This window comes from Physeter macrocephalus, chromosome 20 (assembly GCF_002837175.3).
Source record: "Physeter macrocephalus isolate SW-GA chromosome 20, ASM283717v5, whole genome shotgun sequence".
Classification (NCBI taxonomy): domain Eukaryota; kingdom Metazoa; phylum Chordata; class Mammalia; order Artiodactyla; family Physeteridae; genus Physeter; species Physeter macrocephalus.
Window position 1 is genome coordinate 45,817,376 of NC_041233.1, and position 25,554 is coordinate 45,842,929.

A 25,554-nucleotide genomic window follows, 5' to 3' on the forward strand; every position below is an offset into this window, starting at 1 on the left:
AGACGCAAGAGGGAAGAGATATGGGAACGTATGTATACGTATAACTGATTCACTTTGTTGTAAAGGAGAAACTAACACACTATTGTAAAACAGTTATACTCCAATAAAGATGTTAAAAAAATAAAAATTAAAAAAAATTTCTAGATCCCTGTTTCCTAAGACTGAAAAATAGATTTCAACTATGTTTTGTGAATCAATAAACAGAAAATTAATACAGAATAGTATAATTATTCTCTCCTGTGTAACTGAGACATTTTCTAGTGTCTCTTTCAATTCAGACATGTGTACTTCCTATTCTGATGCAGAAAAGCCAAATGCAGAATTGAGCCTCTTAAATATTCTAAAACAGTAACAACCCGTCCCAGGTTCCATTCTCTCAAACCTGAGCCGCCCTGTTCATATGGAGGTCATGCTCTGCACAAAGGTGACTGGCAAAGGGGTAAGTGGAGGCTGAAATCCAGCCCCCTCTCAGCTCCCCGAGCAAGGCATCTTAGTCAGCTCAGAGAAGGGAGCGCCTTTGTGTGCTGTGCACCAAGTCCTATGTGCTACGTGTGGCCATCTCCAACCTAAGTGCCCACCAATAGGGGAAGAGAATATTGTACCTCCATTCAAAGGTAGTGTTCATGAAGATGTGTAATAACATGGGAACCCTTTGGACAAATACAATAGAAGATGCTGTAATTGGATTCAATAGTGTCCCCCCCAAAATTCACATCTACCAGAACCTCAGAATGGGACCTTATTTATACATAGTCTTTAGAGTGTAAACAAGGTAAAGATCAAGTGAAATGATACTGGCTTAGGTTGGGTCTAAAATCCAGTGACTAGTGTCCTCATAACAAGAGGAAAAGGACAGAGAGACACCCAGACATAGAGATGTAGGCAATGTGAAAATGAAGACAGAGATCGGAGTGATGTATCTTACAAGCCAAGGATTGCGGGCAGCCACCAGAAGCTAAGAGGAGGGCATGGAACTGATTCTCCCTCAGAGCATCCAGAAGGAACCAAGCCTGCCAACACCCTGATTTCAGACATCTGGCCTCTCGACCTGTGAGAGAATAAATTTCTGCTGTTTTAAGCCAGCCACTCTGTAGTGTTTTGTTATGGAAACCCTAAGAAACTAATATAGAGGCCATATGTCTTAGTGGCTAAGAGCTCTGGAATCAGACACAAGTTACTTAACCTATTTGAAACTCAGTATTCATATCTGTAACCTAATGATAATAGTATTATCTACCTCACAGCATTTGACAATTAAAGGAACAAAAACATCTGAAGTGCTTAGCACAAAGACTGGTTTGTGCTAAGAATGGAATAAATCAACACTATGATGATGTTGATGCTGATTTTGATACTGCTGCAGCTGGTGGTGATGATGATTATAAGGGAAAAAGATATCCAAAGCCCTGTGTATATGCGTGTTTCATAAGGTAAACACAATATTAAAATATATGATGTGTGTGCATGTGTGTATTCAACACACGTATATTCACCCCATATAATATGAGCTTTAAATAATTAAATGAGGAAACGCTGCCCTCTTGTGGCAGAGACTTGAGGGCTTACAAAATACCAACGTGTCCTCTCTTTCCCAGTCTCTCTGGCAGGGTGGGGTATGTGAACCTGGCCATTAACATATGTGAAGAAGGACCATCCAATTTTGATTAGATTTTGCATGAGTGGGAAATGTGCACATTAAAATCTTTAATGTGTTAAGCCACTGGGATTTCATGGTCTATCGCATCCCCTGGCATTAATGAACACCTCTTAACACACACCGAATTAACACACCACTTTTTCACCTGCCTTACCATCCTCCTGGCCTCACCCCACTACAGACTATTGGGAGAAGCAAAGCAAAGGTTGTTTCATCGTGTTATACTGTAAGGGTTATTAGGCCCGGAATTTTACCCAAAGGGCAACCTGAATTTGAAACAAGAAGAAGCAATGACTCCAGACCAGACTGCTCAGATTAAAGAAGGACAATGAACTGGAGCCAGAGAACCCCTTCTCAAGTTACTGGTAAACTTGGTGGCCAGCATCCTGGAGAATCTTACTACCATCTCTGCTCAAGAGAAGAGATGTCCATTCTCAACTACTCATTTTGTTATCTTCAAAAGTCCTGGATGAGAAAAACACAAAGAAACCAAAATACCCTCTCAATAATGTTACTGGAGAGATATCTGGTTTGGGTGGATTCCATTAAGTTCATTAAGTTACTGCAATCAAAATTCTTGCATCCTAAATAGTATGATTAAGCAATCAACAAAAGTAAAACAAGAAGTAGCCAATAAGAATATTTTTTTAAATTCAGCCTAACTACCCAGGAACTGAAGAAATTCAAAGGAAAACAAGAGTGATTTGGCTTTTTGGGGTCTATTACTTAACAACATTTGTAAAGCATGATAATACCAAAATTGGCAAGAGCACAGGAAACAATGCTCCATTCAAGCTTGGGTAGAAGCAGTGTAAACCAGCAAGTTTTCCAGAGGACCATGTGGCAATTTATGAGAAAAACTGTAATAATAAATATTCCTCTATTGGCTCAGCAACCCCACTTCTAGGAATTTATCTTAGGGAAATCATTGGCAATATATACAAGATATCTGTTCATGAATGCTTACCACAGTGTAATTTATGATAGAAAAAAGCTATAAACTGAAATGTCAAATGATTGGTGATTTGTTTGGTACATTATCATACATATAATGGAATACTATACAACAATTTTTAAATGGTGATTTAAAAAATACTACATTTCTTTATGGCTGAGTAATATTCTCCTGTATATATGTGCCACATCTTCTTTATCCATTCATCTGTCAGTGGACATTTAGGTTGGTTCCAGGTCCTGGCTATTGTAAACAGAGCTGCAATGAACATTGGGGTACATGTCTCTTTTTTGAATTGTAAAAAGAGCTGCAATGAACATTGTGGTACATGACTCTTTTTGAATTATAGTTTTCTCAGGGTATATGCACAGTAGTGGGATTGCTGGGTGGTATAATAGTTCTGTTTTTAGTTTTTTAAGGAACCTCCATACTGTTCTCCATAGTGGCTGTATCAATTTACATTCCCACCAACAGTGCAAGAGGGTTCCCTCTTCTCCACACCCTTTCCAGCATTTACTGTTTGTAGATTTTTGATGATGGCCACTCTGACCGGTGTGAGGTGATACACTTCAATGTAGTTTTGATTTGCATTTCTCTAATGATTAATGATGTTGAGCATTCTTTCATGTGTTTGTTGGCAACCTGTGTATCTTCTTTGGAGAAATGTCTATACTCAGCCATAAAAAGAAACGAAATTGAGTTATTTGTAGTGAGGTGGATGGACCTAGAGTCTGTCATACAGAGTGAAGTAAGTCTGAAAGAGAAAAACAAATACCGTATGGTAACACATATATATGGAATCTAAAAAAAAATTGTTAAAAAAAATTGTTCTGAAGAACCAAGGGGTGGGACAGAAATAAAGATGCAGACGTAGAGAATGGACTTGAGGACACGGGGAGGGGGAAGGGTAAGCTGGGACGAAGTGAGAGAGTGGTATGGACTTACATACACTACCAAATGTAAAATAGATAGCTAGTGGGAAGCAGCCGCATAGCACAGGGAGAACAGCTCAGTGCTTTGTGACCACCTAGGGGGTGGATAGGGAGGGAGACTCAAGATGGAAGAGATATGGGGATATATGTATATGTATAGCTGATTCATTTTTTTACAAAGCAGAAAGTAACACTCCATTGTAAAGCAATTATACTCCAAAAAAGATGTTAAAAAATAATAAAATAAAAAATATTACATAGCACTGAAAGATATTCATAAGGTAATTCTAAATGAAAAAGTTGCCAAATTGTATATACAATAAAGTGTCATTTTCAAAAAATAAAAATAAATAAACATGATTAGGTAAAGGTCTGAAAGGCTATATAACAAAATATTAGAAGTTATTGAGGCTCAGTTTTACCAGATGATTTTAAATTATTTTTGTTCACCTTAGAAATTTTAGGAAATACATGAACAGAAGGAAGATTTTTTTTAAAACCACTGTACAACACGAAGAGTGAACTCTAATGTAAATTATGGACTCTGGGTGAAAATGACCTGTCAACGTAGGTTCATGGATGGTAACAAATGTACCACTCTAGTGGGAGGTGTTAATAATGAGGGAGGCTGTGCATGTTTGGGGGCAAGTGTATATGGGAAATCTTTAATCTTTAATTAATTTAATTAATCTTTAAGACTATTTAATCTTTAATCTTTAAGTACTTTAATTTTGCTGTGAATCTAAAACTGCTCTAAAGAATAAAGTCTATTAAAAAACAACTTTGCCAGCCTTGGCATAGTGTCACTTCTCTCATCTTTTATTGATCAAAGTGGTCCCGGGGCTAGCCAAGTTTCAAGGGCTGGAAAAACCTCCACTCTTTTTTTTTTTTTTGACAACGGACTCTCAACCACTGCGCCACCAGGGAAGCCCAGAATCTCCACTCTTGAAGGGGACTGGCAAGGTCACTTTGTATAGAATACATAAGATAAGAGCTACTGTTGCCACCATCTTTGGAAACTATAATTTTCCATTTAAAGATTTTTTTCAGGGCTTCCCTGGTGGCGCAGTGGTTAAGAATCCACCTGCCAATGTAGGGGACACGGGTTCGAGCCCTGGTCCGGGAAGATCCCACATGCCACAGAGCAACTAAGCCCGTGCACCGCAACTACTGAGCCTGCGCTCTAGAGACCGTGAGCCACAGCTACTGAAGCCCACGCTCCTAGAGCCCGTGCTCTGCAACAAGAGAAGCCAACTCAATGAGAAGACCGCGCACCACAATGAAGAGTAGCCCCCGCTCGCAGCAACTAGAGAAAGCCCGGGCACAGCAACGAAGACCCAATGCAGCAATAAAGTAAATAAAATAAATTAATTTTTTAAAAAAAGATTTTTTTCAGTCTATCAATCCCAAAAAGAATAAAAAGCACTGAAAAAGTGAGATAAATAGCAAAGTGAAGAGATATAGACAAGTCTAGATATATAACAATCATAATTCATAAAAATAAACTAAATTCACTCATTAAAAGATGCAGATTGTCAGAGTAAAAAACAAATAAATAAAGCTATATGATATTCAAAACAGACACCTATAAAATGTAAGAATAAAAGTTGAAAGAAAATGATAGAAAAAATATACATGGCATATTCTAACCTACAGAGAGCTGAGTTAGCTATATTAACTGAAAATACATAGATTTTTGAGACAAAAAATTATTATTAGGTATAAAGAGAATCACTACAAAAACAAATAAAAAAACACTTGAGATACATGGAGATAACATTGTTAATATTTTTTATGGTATTTTAAAGCTTCTAGTACCCATAGTATATGAAACCAAGAGAGCATCTACCTTGAAAGAATGACCTTTTAGTCATGTTTATTTCTTATCATACATTCCACGTAGGAAAATGGGCAGAAGAAAATGTACCTGAATATTAACCATGGTTGACTTTGGAAAGTAAGTCTAACGTCTTCTGCCAGTTATGACAGCTGGCTTTTACAGCTTTGGTTTCTAAACTTGGGACAATTTAAATTAACAAGTATGAATGATTAATCTCGGCTATCAGCCAACTCTCATCACCCTCGTCATCAGAAAGCCCTTATTAAGCACCTTCACTTTACATGGGGATGGACCAGACACAGAATGAAAACTCATTACATAACCAAGGCCCACACTTCACTGAAAAGGGAGAGCACAAATAAGCTGGTAGGAAAGTTGGAGCAACAAGACAGCGTCAAGCTTCACAACAACATAGAAGAGACAGAATAGGAAAGAGAAATTCAGGGTGTAGAAACAGAGCGGGGCTTCACAAACCAGAGCGAAGGCTAATGGAGAAGGTATTTATAAAGACATGGTGATGAGATGGAGAAAAGAGAAGAGGTCAAGAATGGCTGGTGAAAGGCAGTCAGTGAGGTTTCCACATTTGCTCTCGGAGTGGGGTTAAGTACACTGAGGAGAGGATGTAGCGGGGAGAATAGAGAGCCATAGAGAATAAACAGTTAGAAATTATAACTCAAGAAGTCATAGTCAGAAATCATAGAGAAGATTTATACACCCACACATCCCTCAAACCGCGTTCCATAAGTCAGTATCATTCAAATGAATTTGTTTAATTTCATAAATTGGGTTTTTCTAAGTGAGTACATAAATTATTCAAATAGGTTGCACAAATCACTGCCCCTTGTTGTCTTCTGAAAACGTGCCTTGAAAGGATAACCCCTTTCCGTAAAAATAAAAGGATCTGCAATGTGTAAAACAGAAGACAATAGAGAAATCATTCAAAAACCTGCTCAGACCTTCCCTACAGCTCTGATGAATAGGATCCGTGCCATACTGACTCCTAAAGGGGTAATGAGGTGAGAAAAAACAAAAAAGGAGGGTCCATGCCACTCCTACAAACTTGAGAAAGGAAACTTGGCAGACGGGAAAAGATAGGAGAAGGGAAGAGAAGTGAGACAGAGCCTGTCCGGCTGCACCACACTTGAGGAAATGAGTCAGTGTTCCCAGCCGCCACTCCCAGAGCCTCTTGCACTAAGGAGACTGTGTGAGAAGGGGCTGTCCACCACCCAGAGCCACCATTCAGATTATCTGCCCACCCCTGTGATTTTTCTCTTGGTACAGATATTTGAAACCTGTTTTGTTTTCTCCCGTCATCGTTTCTTCGTTCCATAGCATCTTACGACATCAGGATCTCCCAGAACTCCACTCCACAGACTCCTTCTCTGAGGTGCCTTCCAGAATCTCCCAAAGTGAATTTTGTGACTGCCACACAGCTTATATTTTAATTCAGAACATCCCAAACATGTTCTCCACGTCTGGAGAAAAATCATTTACTGTTTTTGCATACAGTAGTATCAGTCAAAAAGAAATATTTTCCTTATAGACAGAGCAACTGAGGCAAATGTTGGCCTCACAATTGTAGAGGACTTGATGGATTATGGAATAGTTTCATGCACATAATTCTTTCATCCCTCAAGTCACTACTCTTCCTAACCCTTCAAGAGCCACCAACTCCCAACCCCAGCTGAAAACACTTCAGTGATTTTCTATTCCCCTTTGTTTAAAGACCCAAATCTTTATCATGGCATCTAACCTCTACCTCTGAATTTAATTCACAACACCCTGCCCCACTGTCCTCGCACTCCAGCCACACAGACCTATCAGCACCTCAAATAGGCCACAGGACTTTTGCACACGTTTTCCCATCTGTGTTAAATGTCCTTTTTTACCCCCCATTTTGCCAGTTAATTCTTACCCTTCCTTTGGTTTTCAGTTCCACTGTCTCTTCCTCAGGGAAGCCTTTCCCAATCTCCCTGACCAGGTCAAGTCCCTTTAAGACAGCTCTTCATACCTTCCTTTCTTAGCAGTTAACCCAATTATAATTATACACGCATTTGTATGACTATATGATTACCTTTTGCCTCCACCGGTAGACTATAAGTTCTATAAGAACCACAACTAGGACACCAACTTTCTTCTCAGTGCATCTGTATAGTACTAGTTCAGTTCATGACACACATCTTCCACAATATTGAATAAATGAATGAATGCATAATAATCTCTATGTGGAGAGATGTTACATCTACATTTGAGAAATGTGGAAACTGAGTCTCAGAGATTTTAAAGGATTTGCTCAAGGAGCACAGACACAGGTATTTGACTCCTGACTTTATGACCATTTACTGTAAATGCATCATTCCAAGGACTGGAAAGCACTGCCTGGCACATAGTAGGTGCCTGGTGCAGACTTGTTGAATGAAGAAATGAAAATAACAATGAAAGTAGCAAGGAATAAATTATGAACTTCAACATGGTTTTCAGGGTGAAGAGAACAGTCTTGGCTGTGACATTGGGCAGGTCTCATCACCTTTCTAGGCCTCAGCTGAAGTTTTTTTTTTTGTTTTTTTGTGGTATGCGGGCCTCCCTCTGCTGCGGCCTCTCCCGTTGCGGAGCACAGGCTCCGGACGCGCAGGCCCAGCGGCCATGGCTCACGGGCCCAGCCGCTCCGCGGCACGTGGGATCCTCCCAGACCGGGGCGCAAAACCGGTTCCCCTGCATCGGCAGGCGGACGCGCAACCACTGCGCCACCAGGGAAGCCCCTCAGCTGAAGTTTAAACTTTGATGATCTTCATGCTCTGCAAATCTGAGGTGCTGTGCTTCTAAACTCCTCATACCTTGGAATCCTGCCTCACAGCAGGTACCTACATATGGTGGCTGAGTTACTTAGCAGCCCAGATTTGACTTTATGTTTTGGATCATTTTTAATGCATTCAAAGAGCAATTATCCCTATGCAACAAGAGGCAATTGCAGGGGCAATTTCATCAAGGATAATATACGGCGGCGATAGAAACAACAGAAAGTTATTGCAGGCTGTTAAGCACAGCAGATGGAAAAGCATTGTTATAACCTTGACAGTTGACCCTGGGACTTCCAGATACGTTATATAGTTGTATGCAAGGAAGCAAAGAGAATCTGGTCCCCAAAATAGCATTTTGAGTGTCCTTTTGGCATTCTTCAATGATTCAGAAACTAAGTCAAAGTGAGAGAGTGGCATGGACATACATACACTACCAGATGTAAAATAGATAGCTAGTGGGAAGCAGCCGCATAGCACAGGGAGATCAGCTCGGTGCTTTATGACCACCTAGAGGGGTGGGATAGGGAGGGTGGGAGGGAGACGCAAGAGGGAGGAGATATGGGGATATATGTATATGTATAGCTGATTCACTTTGTTATAAAGCAGAAACTAACACACCATTGTAAAGCAATTATACTCCAATAAAGATGTTAAAAAAATAAAAAATAAAAGAACGAATATATGTATATGTACAACAGAATCACTTTGCTGTACACCTGAAACACAACATTGTAAATCAACTATAATCCAATAAAATTAAAAATAAATTTTAAAATAAAATAAAATTTTTAAAAAGGGAAACATGAATGGTCTCAGTCATTCAGCCAAGAGTTAAGTAGAAACTATAAGGGAAAAGGCACTTTCTTCTCATAACAAACTGAGAATTCTCTAACTAGTCATACATACATGTCCTTATCCTGTCTCCTAACCAAATTCCCCATTAAAGTGCTCCAAAATCAAGAGCTAGGTTACCTTTCTAGATTCATCTCTCAGCCACTCCTTGACCTAAGCCCATAATCTGGCCTCACAATGCAGTTTTTTCATGGTTCCATGAGAAATCCCATGGCTCCTTCAGGTCCAGTTCAGTGTCATTTGCTTTTTGAAGCCTTCCACTATGCTCCCAGGTAGAGCTCAGTGCTACCACCTCCAAGTTCCCACAGCATTTATTTATGCCCAGGTGACAGCACTGATGGCCATCTGACTATGTTATGATTACTTGTCTGTCTCCGTCTCCTGCCCAGATCACCCCACTAGCCTATAAAACTAAGATAGGGACTATGCTTTATTCATAATAATATACCCCAAGCACACAGTTGCATGCCTGACATTTAGAAAGTCTATTGAGTTAAATGCTAGGTGGCAACTAATCAGTAGATGAATTAACTGTAATCAAAGAATGAGTCCTATTATATCAACCCACATAATAAAGTTTATTTTATCAGGGAATTTTTAGTGACCTCACTTTAACCCCAAAGAAGTAACACCAATGCTAAGAATTCCAAGCTCTCTGACATGCCAATAATGGCATTTTTAGTAGAGGTAAAATGTTATTCTACTACTTACCTTTTAGCTAAAATTATTAAACTCTTTTTATGCCAGGCATAGAACTAGAGTTTTGTACGCACTATCTCATTTAATCTTCAAACAATCCCACGAGGTATCATTATTCCCATTTTCAAACAAAATACTTGAGGTGCAAGTAGATAAATTTCTTTCCCCAGGCCACAGGGCTAGTAAGGGGCAGAGCTGGGGCTTGAATTCAAGTCCTAAAACCTATATCTAAAACCAAAATGCTAAAACCCAAACTTCTTACCACCATGCTGTTTTCTACCCAGTTATAGGACCAACCCTTGTATCTGAACTGTGGGTCAGTCTTCAATGTTTCTCTTCACCTCGTATTACTTTCAATTTACTTAATTTTATTCACATAGAAACTTTCACTTAGATATTTTATAATCCCCCGGCAGACTCCTACCACCTTTAAGAACAGTTATTATCAACATTTAAGGACTCATTTTATCCCTCAATTTTAGAGTAAGAAAACTGAGACACAGCAGTTAAGTAACTTGACCAAAGTCACACAGCCACTAAGAATGAGAGCCCAGAATGAACACAAGCCATTTGACTCTTGCACCTACGCGCTATCATCCGCTTCCTTAGGGCATTTCTGTGTCAATTTGGAAGTCCACGGGTCAAGGTGTCTGGGACGGTTACCCACCCAGACAATTCCTGAGTCAGTTCAATCGCTGCAACCAAAATCACATATGAATGCAAATGCCTTCTTGTCAAAGAAAACAAAATTCATGTGTCTTCTTACATATAAAATGGAGCTAAAATCTGTGCCAAGCTGTAATTTTGCCTCATCTGCTTCTGTTAGGTGGTCTCGGCTCTGCTTTCATCACTATAACTGGCATTGTCCTACATTAGACTTAATCCTTTTAGAAAAGCACAGGTAAATAACCTCAAACCCATAACCACTTGCTGGTTGGTCAGATTGTTTTCTCATTTCCAAGAGATCATTGTCCACCACCATATGAGATCTTGATACAGTAATAACCACTAGCATTTACTGAACCTATCATATGTCAGACGCTATGCTAAACTTCTTCACCCAGATCCCTCATTCACATAATCCTTTTTTTAGCCCTGTTATACAGGCGAGGGACTAAGCCCTGGGATGCTGAGAACGTTGCCTGAGGGCCCATGGCTGGACCCCAGATATGATTCAACCACTCAGCTTATTCTCAGCCTCTGCTGCCACTATTCTGGTCTCTTTTTCCCCCCTGTAATTAAGGAAAATCATTCAAACAGAAAATTTTTTTTTTAAAGTAAATAGAGTACCTGATAAGACCCAGGTCGTCTCCGTTCAAATCTACCATTTTCAAGAGTACCATTTCCTTGTCTGTATCTGAAGAATACCTAGTCAGCAAAAGAGAGAAACTTAGTGAGTTCTAGGTTAGAGCCTGGCCCTCATGTATGACAGAGCAGAAGCTGACACACAAACCAAAATCAAAATGACTCTCAGGGCTTCCCTGGTGGCGCAGTGGTTGAGAGTCCGTCTGCCAATGCAGGGGACGCAGGTTCGTGCCCTGGTCCGTGCCCCGGTCCGGGAAGATTCCACATGCCGCGGAGCGGCTGGGCCCGTGAGCCATGGCCGCGGAGCCTGCGCGTCCGGAGCCTGTGCTCCGCAACGGGAGAGGCCTCAACAGTGAGAGGCCCACACAGCAAAGAAGAAAAAAAAAAAAAAAAAAAAAAAAAAAAGACTCTCAGTAAGCAAGGCTCCCTGACACTCTGTAGTTCTACAAACTGCATCCGGGATCTCATTTCTCACCTAAAGAAATGATTTGCAACTGTGAGCAAAGGGGCATTAGGTCAGCTAACTGGAGACGAAATATACATTTTTAAAGTAAAATATGCAATATTATATAGCATATTATTTCTTAAAAAAGGATTTGTCTTTGAAATATCTACTCATTAAATTTTAGTGAAATCTCTTAAAAATAGCAATACATCTAGAATATTTCTAGACACATACGTAGGAATATGTCTAGACACAAAATTTCCTAATACCTAGAGTTCTTTCTAAGTTTTTATTGAAGTTTTTAATTGAATACATCCATATGATTATCCTAATATTATAAAATATGTAGGAAAAAGATGTCTAGAATAAGATAACAGGATAAAACTACCGGTATTTTCTTGGTCCTGCTCTAACAATGTGTTTGGTTATTTAGCATGCATACTTTTGTAACAGTGTTTGTGAATGGCAACTTTTCTCATTGTGAAAATGACTTTATGTACAAGAGATCTGTCACATTGTGGCACTGTGTTATCCCCAGGTTAAATTTAACTTTGATACCGCATTGCTTGACACTTTATTTTTATGTTTAATTAATTGATTTGTTTTGTGAAAATCCACATCTTATATGAAGTAGAATGCTTTGAATATTGTAGTGTAAATTATTATCTTTTGTATTTTAAGTTTTAAGAAAATTTCTTTCAGGGAACACAGCTGGAATTTAATATTTCCAAATAAAATCTGCAAGTTTTAATATTCTTTACAAAAATAATAAGTGAAAAAATAACCACTTTGATGGTAAAGTTGATGTTATATAGAGAATTCTTAATTAAAACCTAATAATCAAAAATCACTTAATAATCAAAAATATCAAGATAACATTATTTACATTCTTCCCCTGAGAAGAACAAAATGCTCTATAATTGTGAAAACTTTCAAAATTGGCACTGAGCTGTATCATGGAAGTATTATATTAATAAAGAAGGTGTATCTCAGATCCATGTTGAAAACAAAATAAAATGAAAACAAAACAAAACAAAACAAATAGCAGGGAATGTGCAAAATTAAAATCATTCCTGACCTACAATTTAAAGGGTTCTTTTATGTCCTTTCAAGGGAAATCAGATTATATTTTCTAAAAATCAACTCCTTTGAAATCTTTTAAAAAATATAGAGATAAATATGAAATGTCAAGCGGTCAAGTTGAACTGCGATATTATTTTACTCTGCCATAGTAGCCAAGTACTTCTCTTCTGTCACAAACCTCGTTCATCACATAAAAAATTAAAAAATAATGGTCTTCCTTAGTTGTCCCATTCAATTATGCCAGTTTTATGTCTTGCTCTTCACACCAATTGCTTTATTCTTTTATCTCTTCTCTCGTACTACATTCTCCTGTACTAAAATAATTTCTTCTGAATAATGTAATAAAAAGTTATTCATTAGTTGAACAAATATATGTTATGCACATTTTTATATTTTCCAGATGAGAAGCAGATAACCCCTAAATTAAGATTTAAGTGGATCTCTAAAGGTTACACAACTAGGAAGTGACAAAGCTGAGACCACAGTTGTGCCTTCTTTGAAACCCCAGAGTCCTTCAAACATTCACATCTGACTCCCACATCCAGCAAATGGGGAAGACATGTGTATAGGCTGGTCTGTGCTTCTGCATTCTCTTTTTATTTCTGCTTGTCTTAGATTATCAGCATGTTTTTAAATTATTTCAGCTTTAATACCCTTTCAGGATCTCACCATACCCATCAAGTAACAACCCTGTTCTTAGATCTTGTTGCTGGTTCCTAAAGGAAACACATGATTTTATCTTGATAATTGCACCCTCACCTTGCTCTCTCTGACTGTGGATTCCGAAGGTAAGAAGAAGGGCTTCGATTGATCTGTGCACCATCCACATTCCCTTTATTGATAAAGATTTTGCCTGGTTTCATATTTGCATGTGCTATCTCAATGCTCTATAGGTTAAAAAAAAAGTTGTAAAGTTATAAATCCTGGTGGGCATTAGAACTTAGTTGATATAAACAAAACAACCCTGTGGACAATTTCTTTTGTCTCCAACTTGTCCCTGCTATGGGATGAAAGCTGGAGAACCACAGGGCTGGTGTCATTCTGGGGGTAACAGACATGACCTTCAGGGTTGAGATGAGGAAATGCTGTGTATAGGGAACGACCTGAGTGTCTCAAGACTGCCAAGTCAGGAACTGTCTGCCATTTCAGACGGCCAAAATGGGAGACTTGACCTTACAACTCTCCATCCCCCTACCTACACCCTCTAAGGCAGAGTTTTTCAAACTTTTTGGACTGAGAAATACAGTAATTAATACTTTTTCATCATAACTTAATACACATCAAGATATGCATCCTAAAACAAAGGTTCACAATACAAACTATACCCCATGTGTCATCCATTATGTTATTTTCCAATCTCTTTTAGCTCCCTTTTTAAAGCTTATCACAACCTATGAAATTGATTTCATAAAGCCATTCATAGACTGTTATTTGCTCTTTGAAAAACATTGTTGTAAAGACATTTCTTCCTTTGCCAGATGGATCCCTGGATTTGGGGGCGGGGGATGGTGGTAATTTTATGAGAAAAAGTAGAGAGAGACTAAACCTGAGAGACAAAGGAATGAAGAAAACATTAGCAAGGATTCTATGAGAGAAAATAATTACCTGGAAGACAGGAGAGAGTAGTAAAAGCTACCCAAACCAGGAATGGGAGAAGAGTTTGAGGGTATCAGTTCAGAGCCCTATGTCAGTCTAGAGCTGCAATAGAGGACTTGAGAAATGAGGGTGTGTGGTGGAAATTGGATCCCCTTCTATGCTCTTTCGGAAATACAAGGAAGGCTTTAAATTATTTGTAATTACTTTGAGTTCCTCGGTGGATTTCTTTTCAAGTGACTTTGTGCAGAGAGCTGACTATGTGGGACCCTATAATTTATAAGGGTTAGATACAAAATGTTTTCTGTGTCTTTGGGTGACAATATGAGGCTTACTGCCATAGAACCCTCTTCTCTCAGTCAATCAGTGCCTCAGGACCAGCAGCCCACAGCTCAGAACCAGAAGCTACAAGGGAGTCAAAAAGGAGAAAGGGAAGTAGGTGCTAAGACTGTGCTCAGACCGAGATCCTATAGGGACTCTCCATATCATACCAAACCACTCCTAAAACACTGTAAGCAATGCTGAAGAACATTGGGGTCTTCTGGGGTCTCTTGCCTACCTTCATGATGCCAGCAACCATGTACTCAAAAGTTCGATTGCTAAATCCTTCACTGGCAATCACAAATGTAGTGTACTGGAAATATCCTGCTGGACCCGAGTGTGTGTGAGTACCGCTCAGGATGACGTTGTCTCTTCTGTACAGGGAGCCATATTTACTCTGCAGCCTGTTCAGGACCTTTAAGAAAGGAAAAAAACAAACCAAAACAAAACAAAACTAAGAAGAGGAATAACATAGGAGCGTAGCCTGAGAAAAAGCTCTGATGAGTCTAACCACTGAGCCATATCAGTGACATCCCTGTCAAGTGACCTTTCACTCTATGCTTGAGTTTATCATCTCAGTAACAACAACATCAACAATAATTGCAGTCGCTAACATTTTATAGATTCTTTCTGCGTACAAGCACAATGCTAGGTATTACATACATCATGTCATTACACCACTAAGAGGTGGGTATTTTTAATCTTATCTTTCGCTGGAAACATTGACATGTTTAATAAGTTAAAGTTAAATAATTTGCCCACAGATCTAATAAATAGCAGAGTCAAACTCTATGAAGAAAAATATAGCTAGGTAAGGCAAAAGAACATGATAGGTGTTAGTGAGGAAAGATCTTTCCAAAGATGTTACCTTTCATCAGAGGCTTAACTGGAGAGAGCAAACTGGGCATGCAATACCACGGGGGAAAGCATCTCGGGAGCAGTGCAAAGTCCTCTTTACTCTACTGCCTCACTTCCCAAAATGAAGAACTCAATGTTCCCAGACATAGACACTTACACTTATTGGCCTGGGGAAGCCACCCACTGTGACCTGAGGACACCCCAGCAATCCTGTGGAGAGGCCCATGTGGAAAGGGACCATCTAGTCAGCACTAACTTGCTAGCCGTTTGGTGAGTAACCATAGAAAGTGACCCTTCAGCCTCAGGCAAGCTTCAAACGACCACAGCCCCAGCTTCAAACAACCGCAGCCCCAGCCAATATCCAAGTTCAACCTCATGATACAAAATAATGATATGTGACTGCGGTTCTAATATGTCAGAATCATCCAACCCAGCCATTCTAGGATTCCTAACCCACAAAAATCCTGAGCACTAATACATGATTATTGTTGTTTTAAGCCACTGAGTTTTCTGGATGACTTGCTGTACAGCAATAGATACCTAATCCAAAGAGACTCAGTGAATGTTCATTGAATTAATCAATGAACATCCAAATGAATAATTAATGGTTTTGCGTGGTATATACACATCAAGAAAACAAAAGAAAAAATTAGTGGTGTTGCTGAGTAGCTTTTTTTTTTTGGCTCAAATGTCTCATTTTTATTGAAGTATAGTTGACTTCAAATGCTACATTAATGCTGAATACCTATATCTGATTATGCTTTAATCAACTGTAATCTGAAGTTTGGTATTACTGTGGTTTCTCTGTGAAAGAAGTCTCGACTTCGTGTCAAAAATTACTAAAATGTTCCAGCAAAAGTGTCAACCCCAGGCCAGCTTCCTCAGTGTAAGATACTGTCACCTAATACCAGGGACAAGGATGGAAACTCATTTATGGCAGAGCTGGCAAATACCAGGTGTTATAATAAGTTTAATGGCACTAGTTTAGTTACATTTATTTTTCACACTTTCCCCTTGGATTAACTTGGGATAAGTAAGTGGGTTCATTTATGGGTCTTTCCTCTGGGTCTCAGATTGTAAGGGGAAGTAAAAATAGGAAGAGATGGTTAAATGGTACCCAGTATTAACTTCGTAGTGGTCTACAACCCAATACATTAACCTGCTATCCCCTCCACACTCCACCCCAAAGTGCCTGTTTTGACTCTATTTCTACTTAATGACCCCACCATTTCCCAATCAGAACCATTTTTGATTCCTCTGAAAAATAGTATAGTGCTATGGTAATGAGTACGTGCTCTGGCAGGAAGATGTCAGTGTTTGAATCCCACCTCGGACAGTTCCTAGCTGCGTACACTTGGACAAGTTACTTGGTCCTCTGCAACTCAGTTTCCCAGTCTGTCAAATGACATAATAATAGTACCTTCCCCATACAGTTGTTTGGAGGATTAAATGAATTAATATATATGAAGCACTTAGACCAATACCTGACTCGTCACAGGAAATATGTCAAGTGTTAGCTTGTAGGCCAGTTCATCCCCAAATCTCATTAGCATGCAATTTGACTTTTCATCACCATATAGTGTCACTGCTGTCCCATTGGTTTAAAACTTTTATGCCAGCATTACATAGTATAGGGGAAATGGCCAGGCAAAGTTTAAATCCCTCCTGCAATGCTAGTTTCCCTTTCTAGTTCTTTCAGCCTTTTAACACGTTGTAAAATTCCCCCATATTAAATCCCCTGTTTGAAATGCCTAGTGTGATTACTGTTTTCCCAACTGGACTCTCATCAGTAGAGCCTTGATGTTAATTTAAGGAATCTGCCAATTTGTGTCTTCACCGCTAGCTCTAGTCTTTTACAATCCACCTCAAACATCACTGTCTGATTAATCATCCTAAAGCACAATTGTGTCCACGCAAAAGTCTTCTAAGAATCCCCACCACCCACAGAATTAAAAACAAGCTGGCATCCCAGGGCCCTACAAATTATGACCAACACACCTTCCAGGTACGTCTCCAATTACATGCCTACATGTGTCCTAATAGAACTAATCTCTGTCTCTTCAAATACATCTCCATTTCTCCCTTGTGCCTCTCCGTGTCCATGTTGTCCCCTCGATTTGATAGCTCTTCCTCCCCATGTCAACCATTTAAAATTCTCCCCATTCAAGTGTCACTTCCACTTTGAAATTTCCTCTAGTTTCCATTTCCTGAATCCCTGTGTTGTACTTTTAAAGTACTGTATGTCCACAAATTCTTCAATACCCCTGGCTTCAAGAGGTGAAGTATAACTTTCCCACCTGTGAGTGTGAACTAGACTTGGTGACTTGCTTCTAAGGATAGAACAGGGTGAAAGTGATGGTGTACATCTTCTGAGCCTGGGTTATGAAAGGCACTGTGGTTTCTTCCCTGCTCTTTTTTTTTAAAATTAAAGTATAGTTGATGTACCATATTACATAAGTTACAGGCATACAATATGGTGATTCACAATTTTTAAAGGTTATGCTCCATGTATAGTTATTATAAAAGATTGGCTATATTCCCTGTGTTGTACAATATATCCTTGTAGCTTATTTTATACATAATAGTTTATACCTCTTAATCCCCTAACCCTACATTACCCCTCCCCTCTTCCCTCTCCCCACTGGTAACCACTAATTTGTTCTCTATATCTGTGAGTCTGTTTCTTTTTTGTTATATTCACTAGTTTGTTCTACTTTTTAGATTCCACATACAAGTGATATCATACAGTATTTGTCTTTCTGACTTATTTCACTTAGCATAATACCTTTCAAGTTCATCCATGTTGTTACAAATGGCAAAATTTCATTCTTTTTTATGGCTGAGTAGTATTCCATTGTATATATATATGTATATCTACCACAGTTTCTTTATCCAATCATCTATTGATGGACACCTAGGTTGCTTCCACATCTTGGCAGCTGTAAATAATACTGCTATGAACATGGGGGTGCATATATCTTTTCATATTAGTGTTTTCATTTTTTTCAGATATATACCCAGAAGTAGAATTGCTGGGTCATATGGTAGTTCTATTTTTAATTTTTTGAGACATCTCCATACTATTTTCCACACTGGCTATACAAATTTACATTCCAACCAATATGTATGTGGGTTCGCTTTTCTCCACATCCTCGCCAGTGTTTGTTATTTGTGTTCTTTTTGATGATAGCCATTTTGACAGGTGTGAGGTAATATCACAGTGTAGTTTTGATTTGCCTTTCCCTGATGATCAGGGATGTTGAGCATCTTTTCATGTGCCTGTTGGCCATCTGCATGTCCTCTTTGGCAAAATGTCTATTCAGGTCCTCGGACCATTTTTTAATCAGGTTGTTTGTGGTTTTTTGATGTTGAGTTGTATGAACTGTTTATATATTTTGGATATTCACATCTTATCAGTCATATCATTTGCAAATATTTCCACTGACAAAACGAAAAGACAACCTACTGAGTGGGCGAAAATCAGTGCTCTTTCCTTTAAGTTACACACTATAAGGGAAGCCAGCTGCTCTGTCATGAGGATATTGACAGTGGGGGAACTGTCAGTAGCCCCATGAGTGAATCATCTTGGAAGTGGATCTTTTAGCCTTAGTCAAACCTTCAGATGACTGCAGCCTTTGCCAGCGTCTTGACTGCAAGCTACCCTAAGTCATAACCACCTAGCTAAGCCAGTTCTGAATTCCTCACCAACAAAATTATGAGATAAAACAACAAATATTAATTAAGTCCCTATTTGGGGGGGCTATTTATTACTCATGAATAGATAACTAATATATCATTGTCCTTTATTCCAGTAAATTATAGTTATTTGCGTATTGCTGGTACAGTCCTTCCTCCAATCTCCCAACTAGGTACTGAGCTCATAGGAACATGGGTTATGACTCACTTAGCTGTGTGCCCCTGAAGTGCTTAACAAAGTGTCTTGCAAAAAGCAGGTGATCAATGCTATCCAAGATAATAGAATGACCTCACTTTTAAGAATGTAGGCTCTGGTATCAGGCATATATGTGTTCAGAACCCAGCTCTACCTTCTTCTAACTGTGTGAACTTGGGAAAGTTACTTAACCTTCTCTAAGACTCAGTCTCCTTACCTGCAAAATGGGGATAACAACAGGCCGACCTCACAGTTTTGTTGTCAGTGTAGTTGTGGGGAAAGTACTTAATTCTCGGCTCCTTATGTTTCCATAGATGGGAGAGACTTACATTCTACTCCTCACGAGGGGGTGACATTAGAGAAATGCTTTTAGGCCCTCTCATCATCCCTCTCCCTGGCCCCTTCACACCGCAGGGGGAGCAAGTGTTTATTTGGTGAGGTTGATAGAACATGACACTGAATAATGGACATTTAATGGTCATTATTCTAGATGTTCCAGACTCTCCTCTTTCTCACATTTGTAAGTATGTGAGCAGATACTAAGAATACTTTCTTTCTGTGACCTGATCCCTGCCGAAAATATAACCAGATCAGGGTCTAGAAATTGGTTGAGAGAGAGAGACCTGGAAGTCCATGTGTCTATAACTATTTCTCTCTCCCTCCCCACCCCCTCTCTGCATCTTACAAGCTGCCTGTCCAGGACCTCCTATGCACCTTTCTGCTAAGCTCAAATTTTCCCCACAGGTGGGTTACATGGTCAAAGTTGGCAGAAAAAATCATAGAAAAGCCTGCCATATTCTACAATACAGAGTTTAAGAGTGCTAATATCGTATTCTTTTAAAATTTTATTATGGAAAAGTTCAAACATGTACAAAAATCATCAGAATAGTATAATGAAACCCCCATGTGCCTTTCACCCAACTTCAGCAATTTACGGCCAACCTCATTTCAGAGTTGTTTTTTAATTCTCTTTAATTCCTTGCATCTATTCTTAATTGTCTACAAACTTGAGGGGAGGGTTAGTGATTAATTGGCACTCTCAGACTTCTAACAAGGAGGATTACAAGAGCATGTATGTGAAAGTCACTGGGACATAATAAGCTTGCAAAGAAACTAGCATTAATAATGACGGTGAGCCATCAGCAGAATAGAAAGCAAGTTTTGACCAAGATGACTTGGAGCGGAATGAGGCTCATTCTCCTCATTCGATCATCTGCTGGATTGTCAAGAGCTTATAACCTTGAGGGTAGTAGAAACTCACTGGATGTGAAACCAGGAGAGCTGTTACTGTCACGTTCACCTGCAGACTTTGCCTTTAAATCACGTCATCTCTTTCTCACCTCAATCACTTACCTCCAGCCTGAGTCGTTGGGATACCATGCCTATGTCAATGCTGACAAACACTACTCGACTGGACCCATCTGGTTCTGCTATGATGAACGCACGACTGTACAACCTCGTGAGGATGCCTTGTGCATTCTGGCCAGTTTTGCTGTAACCCATCTAAAAAGGAAGAGAGAATCAGCGCCACTCCTTCTCACCCCGCTGTTATCAGAAACCAGGCACAACCATACAAGAATAGACTACTTAGAAAAGGCAAAGAAATACAGTCCACATGACACCGTGGCTCCGAGTGAGACAGGATATGTGTTTTCAAGAGTAAAGCCAACATCACAAAACAGGCTTTACTCTTCTGTGCAGAAAAAGGCAAAGTAGTTGTTGGGTTGGCAGTAGCTATTCACTGGCCTGTGGGCAAGGAGGGAGCTGGTGTGACTCAGGAATTCCATCACGATGCTGGAGACCTTTCATGGCTTTTCTGTTCTTTGAAACAGGACCGTTTCTCCAGCCTATCTAAGGTACTACAGAAGAAATCGTTCCCCAGCCATCATTCCACATTCCCAGAAATACCATGAAGACTGGAGGCCCCTTCACTTTGGTTGTTTGGCATGTGATTTTTTTTTTTTTTTCCTGAAGAAAATGGTTTCCTTATGAGTAAGTAATCCTTATTGAGGGTGCCTCACCCTGGCTTTTATCATGTTGTCCCTCCCTCAGCCAAGTCAAATCAAATACACCTATCTTAAAGCCCCTCTCTCACCATGTCATAAAGCCCGCCCATAAAAGCTGCACCCAGGTCTTCAGCATGGTCCCTCTACTCCTTGCTTTACCTCTCATGTGAGTGGTCATTTAAGGTTTACATTCCAGAGTCACTTTTCAGAACAGACACAGGGAATAATTCCTAGAATCTAAAGGTTATTTGGTAGGAGAGAGAAAAATCCCATCAGGCAACCTCCTGCTCTGGTTACCTAGGGAAGGGTGGCTAGAAATGTATGTCTACCATCACAGCCCAGAAGTTGCATGCCAGCAGCCCATAGCCACACCTGATCCAGAGAAGTGTTTTACTTGGTTAACCCACTGTTGGCCCACACTAGATTTCCAGATTTAACTAGAGTTGCTTCCATTTTCCAATGGAGAGACTTAAATCCTCAGATCTTCAATCCATAAATATTCTGGCTTCTCTTGAAAAAACTGTAAGGTAGGGCAGCCCTAGATCCACACTCTTACATGGCAACAATCAGCTAAAGCCATGCAACTTTCTTGTTGTACCACAGTCACCACCACTTTCTATTGCCCCCCAAAACTGAGGATTTACTAGACATTTATCATCTTACACTGGCCTTCTTCGGTCATTTATGGTACCTGCCCATCCCCTGTAGTATTGGAGTTCGTTCACCTTGCCACTTCAGTGAGAGGCCCGCATACCGGAAAAAAAAAAAAAATGTCCCCTCTTCCTCATAGTACAATATCCATGATGTTAGACAGCAGTGAAGTCAATAAAAAGTGAGAAGGAGATTATGACATAAAATTTAGGAATAAATACAGGGTGCAAAATAATAAAGTTACCTGTTTCACAGTCTCCTCAAGGATCCCATGATTTACCTACCAAAATGATATCTGCTACTTGGCCCGTGCAGTCAGCTCGCCCAACACCAATATGGTAGCCACTGAAGTTCTGAAATAGAGTAGGCTCTGGGTTGCTGGGTGTTGGAAATGTCTGGATGGCTGTGGGGCCCTGGGTGGCTGGAGGGATCTGGGTGGTTGGAAAACCTGAATCAAAAAACAATAAGATATTTAAGGGACAACATTTCAGCCCATGCACTTGTCGGCATCAATTAGAACACACGGATTCAGGTTCCTAAGGATGAATCTTTGTATATTCTCTTACATTAAGATACACGGTGAGAAACATCTCCGGAACATGTTTTATATCGTAATCCCAAGGTGAATCTTTTTCACGGAGTGGAGATGTTTCAGCCTAACAGTCAAGCTCTCTGTCAAATGTCCTTCAACTTCTCCTCACAAGCCGTTCCTGTCTAACCTGTCACTCTTCATTCACTCACCCTGTACTTCTATTCCAGCCAAACAAATCAGGTGCCAGGCTCCTGGCACATAGCCCACTAAATCCAGCTTCTGGGGGTTTGTGTCTACCACTCTCTCCATCCAGAGACCTTACTCCTTTCTGGTCCCTCAATCAGTCTCCTCTACCCCTTCAGAGTAGGTTTAGTTCCATCACAGCCAGATCCAGCTTAACCCATCACCTTCAGGATGCCACATCAGCTGTCTCTACCCTGCTCTTATCCTCCTCGACCTTCTAAATCTTCTATTCTTAATGCAACCTAGATCACTGTACACTAGTTAACATAGTCCCACTTTATTTTAATTATTCTCATATCACCTGTATGTATGCATATTAATACATATATTCTATATCAACATCACACACACACACACACACACACACACACACGAATATCAAAGGATGCAGAATGGGATAGAGACTAAAAGAGCAAGTGCCAGAAACAGCCCAGGTTTGAAAACTAACTCTATCATTTACTAGCTGAACAAATAACTTAACCTATTTTACCTCAACTTTTCCCATCTATGAAGAAAAGTAACATAACTTTCTCATAACAAGAAGATAATAATACCCTACTTCCGAGGGTTGATTGACAGTAAATATGTTAATACATATTCAAAATTTAAAACGATGGCTGGCATACAGCTTTGGTTTTTCGTTTTTTTTGTTTTATTTTTTACATATTTAGACATCTTACTTATATATTTTATTTGTTTGTTTCCACCCCAGACAACAGCCAGGGGTGGCCAAGGCAACACATGTCAGGGTCACAGTGCATTAGTGGTCAGAAAGTACTTAGGCAAGAGATTAACAGAAGACTTCTTCTGGGCTCCAGAACTTTGGAGCTCAAGAAAGTTTAGAGATTACATAATCCAATCTCCTCCATTTTACATATAAGAAAACTGAAACCTAGAGAAATGACTTAACCAAGATTTAATGGAGAGCATATGATGAACCAGGTGCCTAACCCAGATCCTCCAACTCAGAATCTGCTGCTCTTTCATCCACATTCTAAGCATAGTTAGAATTCATGTTTTCCCATCCCCAAGCCCACGTCTTCTACAAGACATCAAGTATTGCAAGGAAGGAATCAGGCACCTTTGTTATTGCCTCATTTGTTCCAATGTAGGAATGTAGTACCAACCAACGCCAAATCTAGTCACATAGCCAAAGGATTCTTTTCAATCTCAGAGACTCAGATCTGTAAAGCAGTACTAAGGCTAGCACCTACCTTTATGGGAGTTTGTGAGGATTAAACGAGAAATTTACATAGAATGTTTACCATAGTGCTTGACACAAAGTAACCATTCAATAAATAGCAACTTCTACTATGAAAATAGTGACTGTAATTATTAATTACCTCCCTGAGCCTCAGGTTCTGGATTCTGTAAAAGAGAAAACTAAGTCCTATGCATTCTTTCATTTCTAGCAGTCTAAAACTCATTCTGCCCGCTCCCAGAAAAGAGGAACTCTGTTTCTCTGGGTCTGTGGGCAGTGAATTCAAAACATGGGGACAGGGACTTCCCTGGTGGTTCACTGATAAAGAATCCGCCTTACAATGCAGGGGACATGGGATCGATCCCTGGTCAGGGACTTAAGATCCCATATGCTGCGGGGCAACTAAGCCCACGCGCCACAACTACTGTGCTCACATGCCTCAGCTACAGCCTGCGTGCCACAAACTACAGAGCCCAAGCACTTTGGAACCCACGCGCCACAACTAGAGAGAGCAAACCCGCACTCCACAACTAGAGAGAAGCCCGCGCACCACAACGAAGAGCCCGCACGCTACAACGAAAGATCCCACATGCCTCAATGAAGATCCTGTGTGCCACAATGAAGACCCAAAACAGCCAAAAATAAATAAAATAAATAATAAATAAATCTTTAAACAAAACAAGACAAAACATGGAGGCAGGTAGAGAATACATTAGAAAAGAGAAGAGACCACAAAAGAGAAAACCAAGGTGAACAATGTTGCCTCTCCTTCTCCATTGGGCCTGCGGCCAGCCCTCCCTTTACTTTGGTGAAAGCATTCAGTCCCCACCTGTCTTCCCTACTGTTTATCAGGTAAATAACCTATCATCAAAGGAGAGGCTCCCATGGACGCGATATTGCCTGTAAATTTAGCCTAGGTGGTTTTCAAAAACTAAGTTAATTCCCAACATTTAAAAAAAAATCAGGAAAAAAAAAACCCCAGAAGTCTAAACTGCCTCCCGCAATTTCCAGCTTCCCTTGAAAACTCAGAAAGGCTGAGTCGATGGGACATCATGACAACAAACAGCTGGCACTCAGGAGGGCCCGTGGACCCTCTTCACCAGAGAGGCACCGGTCCCCACCCTGGGCCACGCCCCCCATCCCATTTATGGAACATGATCAGCCCTCATGGGATTTGAGTTCAAGATCCCCTCCTCTAAAAGATTATTAGAGATTACTATAAGCAACTGTATGCCAATAAAATGGACAACCTGGAAGAAATGGAGAAATTCTTAGAAATGCACACCCTGCTGAGACTGAATCAGGAAGAAATAGAAAATATGAACAGACCAATCACAAGCACTGAAATTGAAACTGTGATTAAAAATCTTCCAACAAACAAAAGCCCAGGACCAGAGGGCTTCACAGGCGAATTCTATCAAACATTTAGAGAAGAGCTAACACCTATCGTTCTCAAACTCTTCCAAAAGATAGCAGAGGGAGGAACACTCCCAAACTCATTCTATGAGGCCACCATAACCCTGATACCAAAACCAGACAAAGACGTCACAAAGAAAGAAAACTATAGGTCAATATCACTGATGAACATAGATGCAAAAATCCTCAACAAAATACTAGCAAACAGAATCCAACAGCACATTAAAAGGATCATACACCATGATCAAGTGGGGTTTATCCCAGGAATGCAAGGA

General features: G+C 39.9%; 1 protein-coding gene across 6 annotated transcripts in view; it reads right to left on the reverse strand.

Annotated features, from left to right (window-relative positions):
* ASAH2 (N-acylsphingosine amidohydrolase 2) overlaps positions 1-25,554 on the reverse strand; it is a 100,433-nt gene that overhangs the window by 50,182 nt on the left and 24,697 nt on the right. For 5 of the 6 annotated variants that reach the window (XR_003677691.2, XM_055081233.1, XM_028481780.2 and 2 more), the window contains 5 exons: positions 22,172-22,335; positions 20,584-20,733; positions 14,719-14,895; positions 13,326-13,453; positions 11,024-11,101 (listed from right to left, as the gene is read on the reverse strand). Coding sequence is in view for 4 of the 6 variants with exons in the window: in XM_055081233.1 (XP_054937208.1) it covers positions 11,024-11,101; positions 13,326-13,453; positions 14,719-14,895; positions 20,584-20,733; positions 22,172-22,335 (697 nt within the window). In the remaining 2 variants the exon portion in view is untranslated. Of the gene's footprint in view, positions 1-10,320; positions 10,400-11,023; positions 11,102-13,325; positions 13,454-14,718; positions 14,896-20,583; positions 20,734-22,171; positions 22,336-25,554 lie in introns of those variants that run through there. The other variant, XM_028481783.1, reaches the window with a different exon arrangement.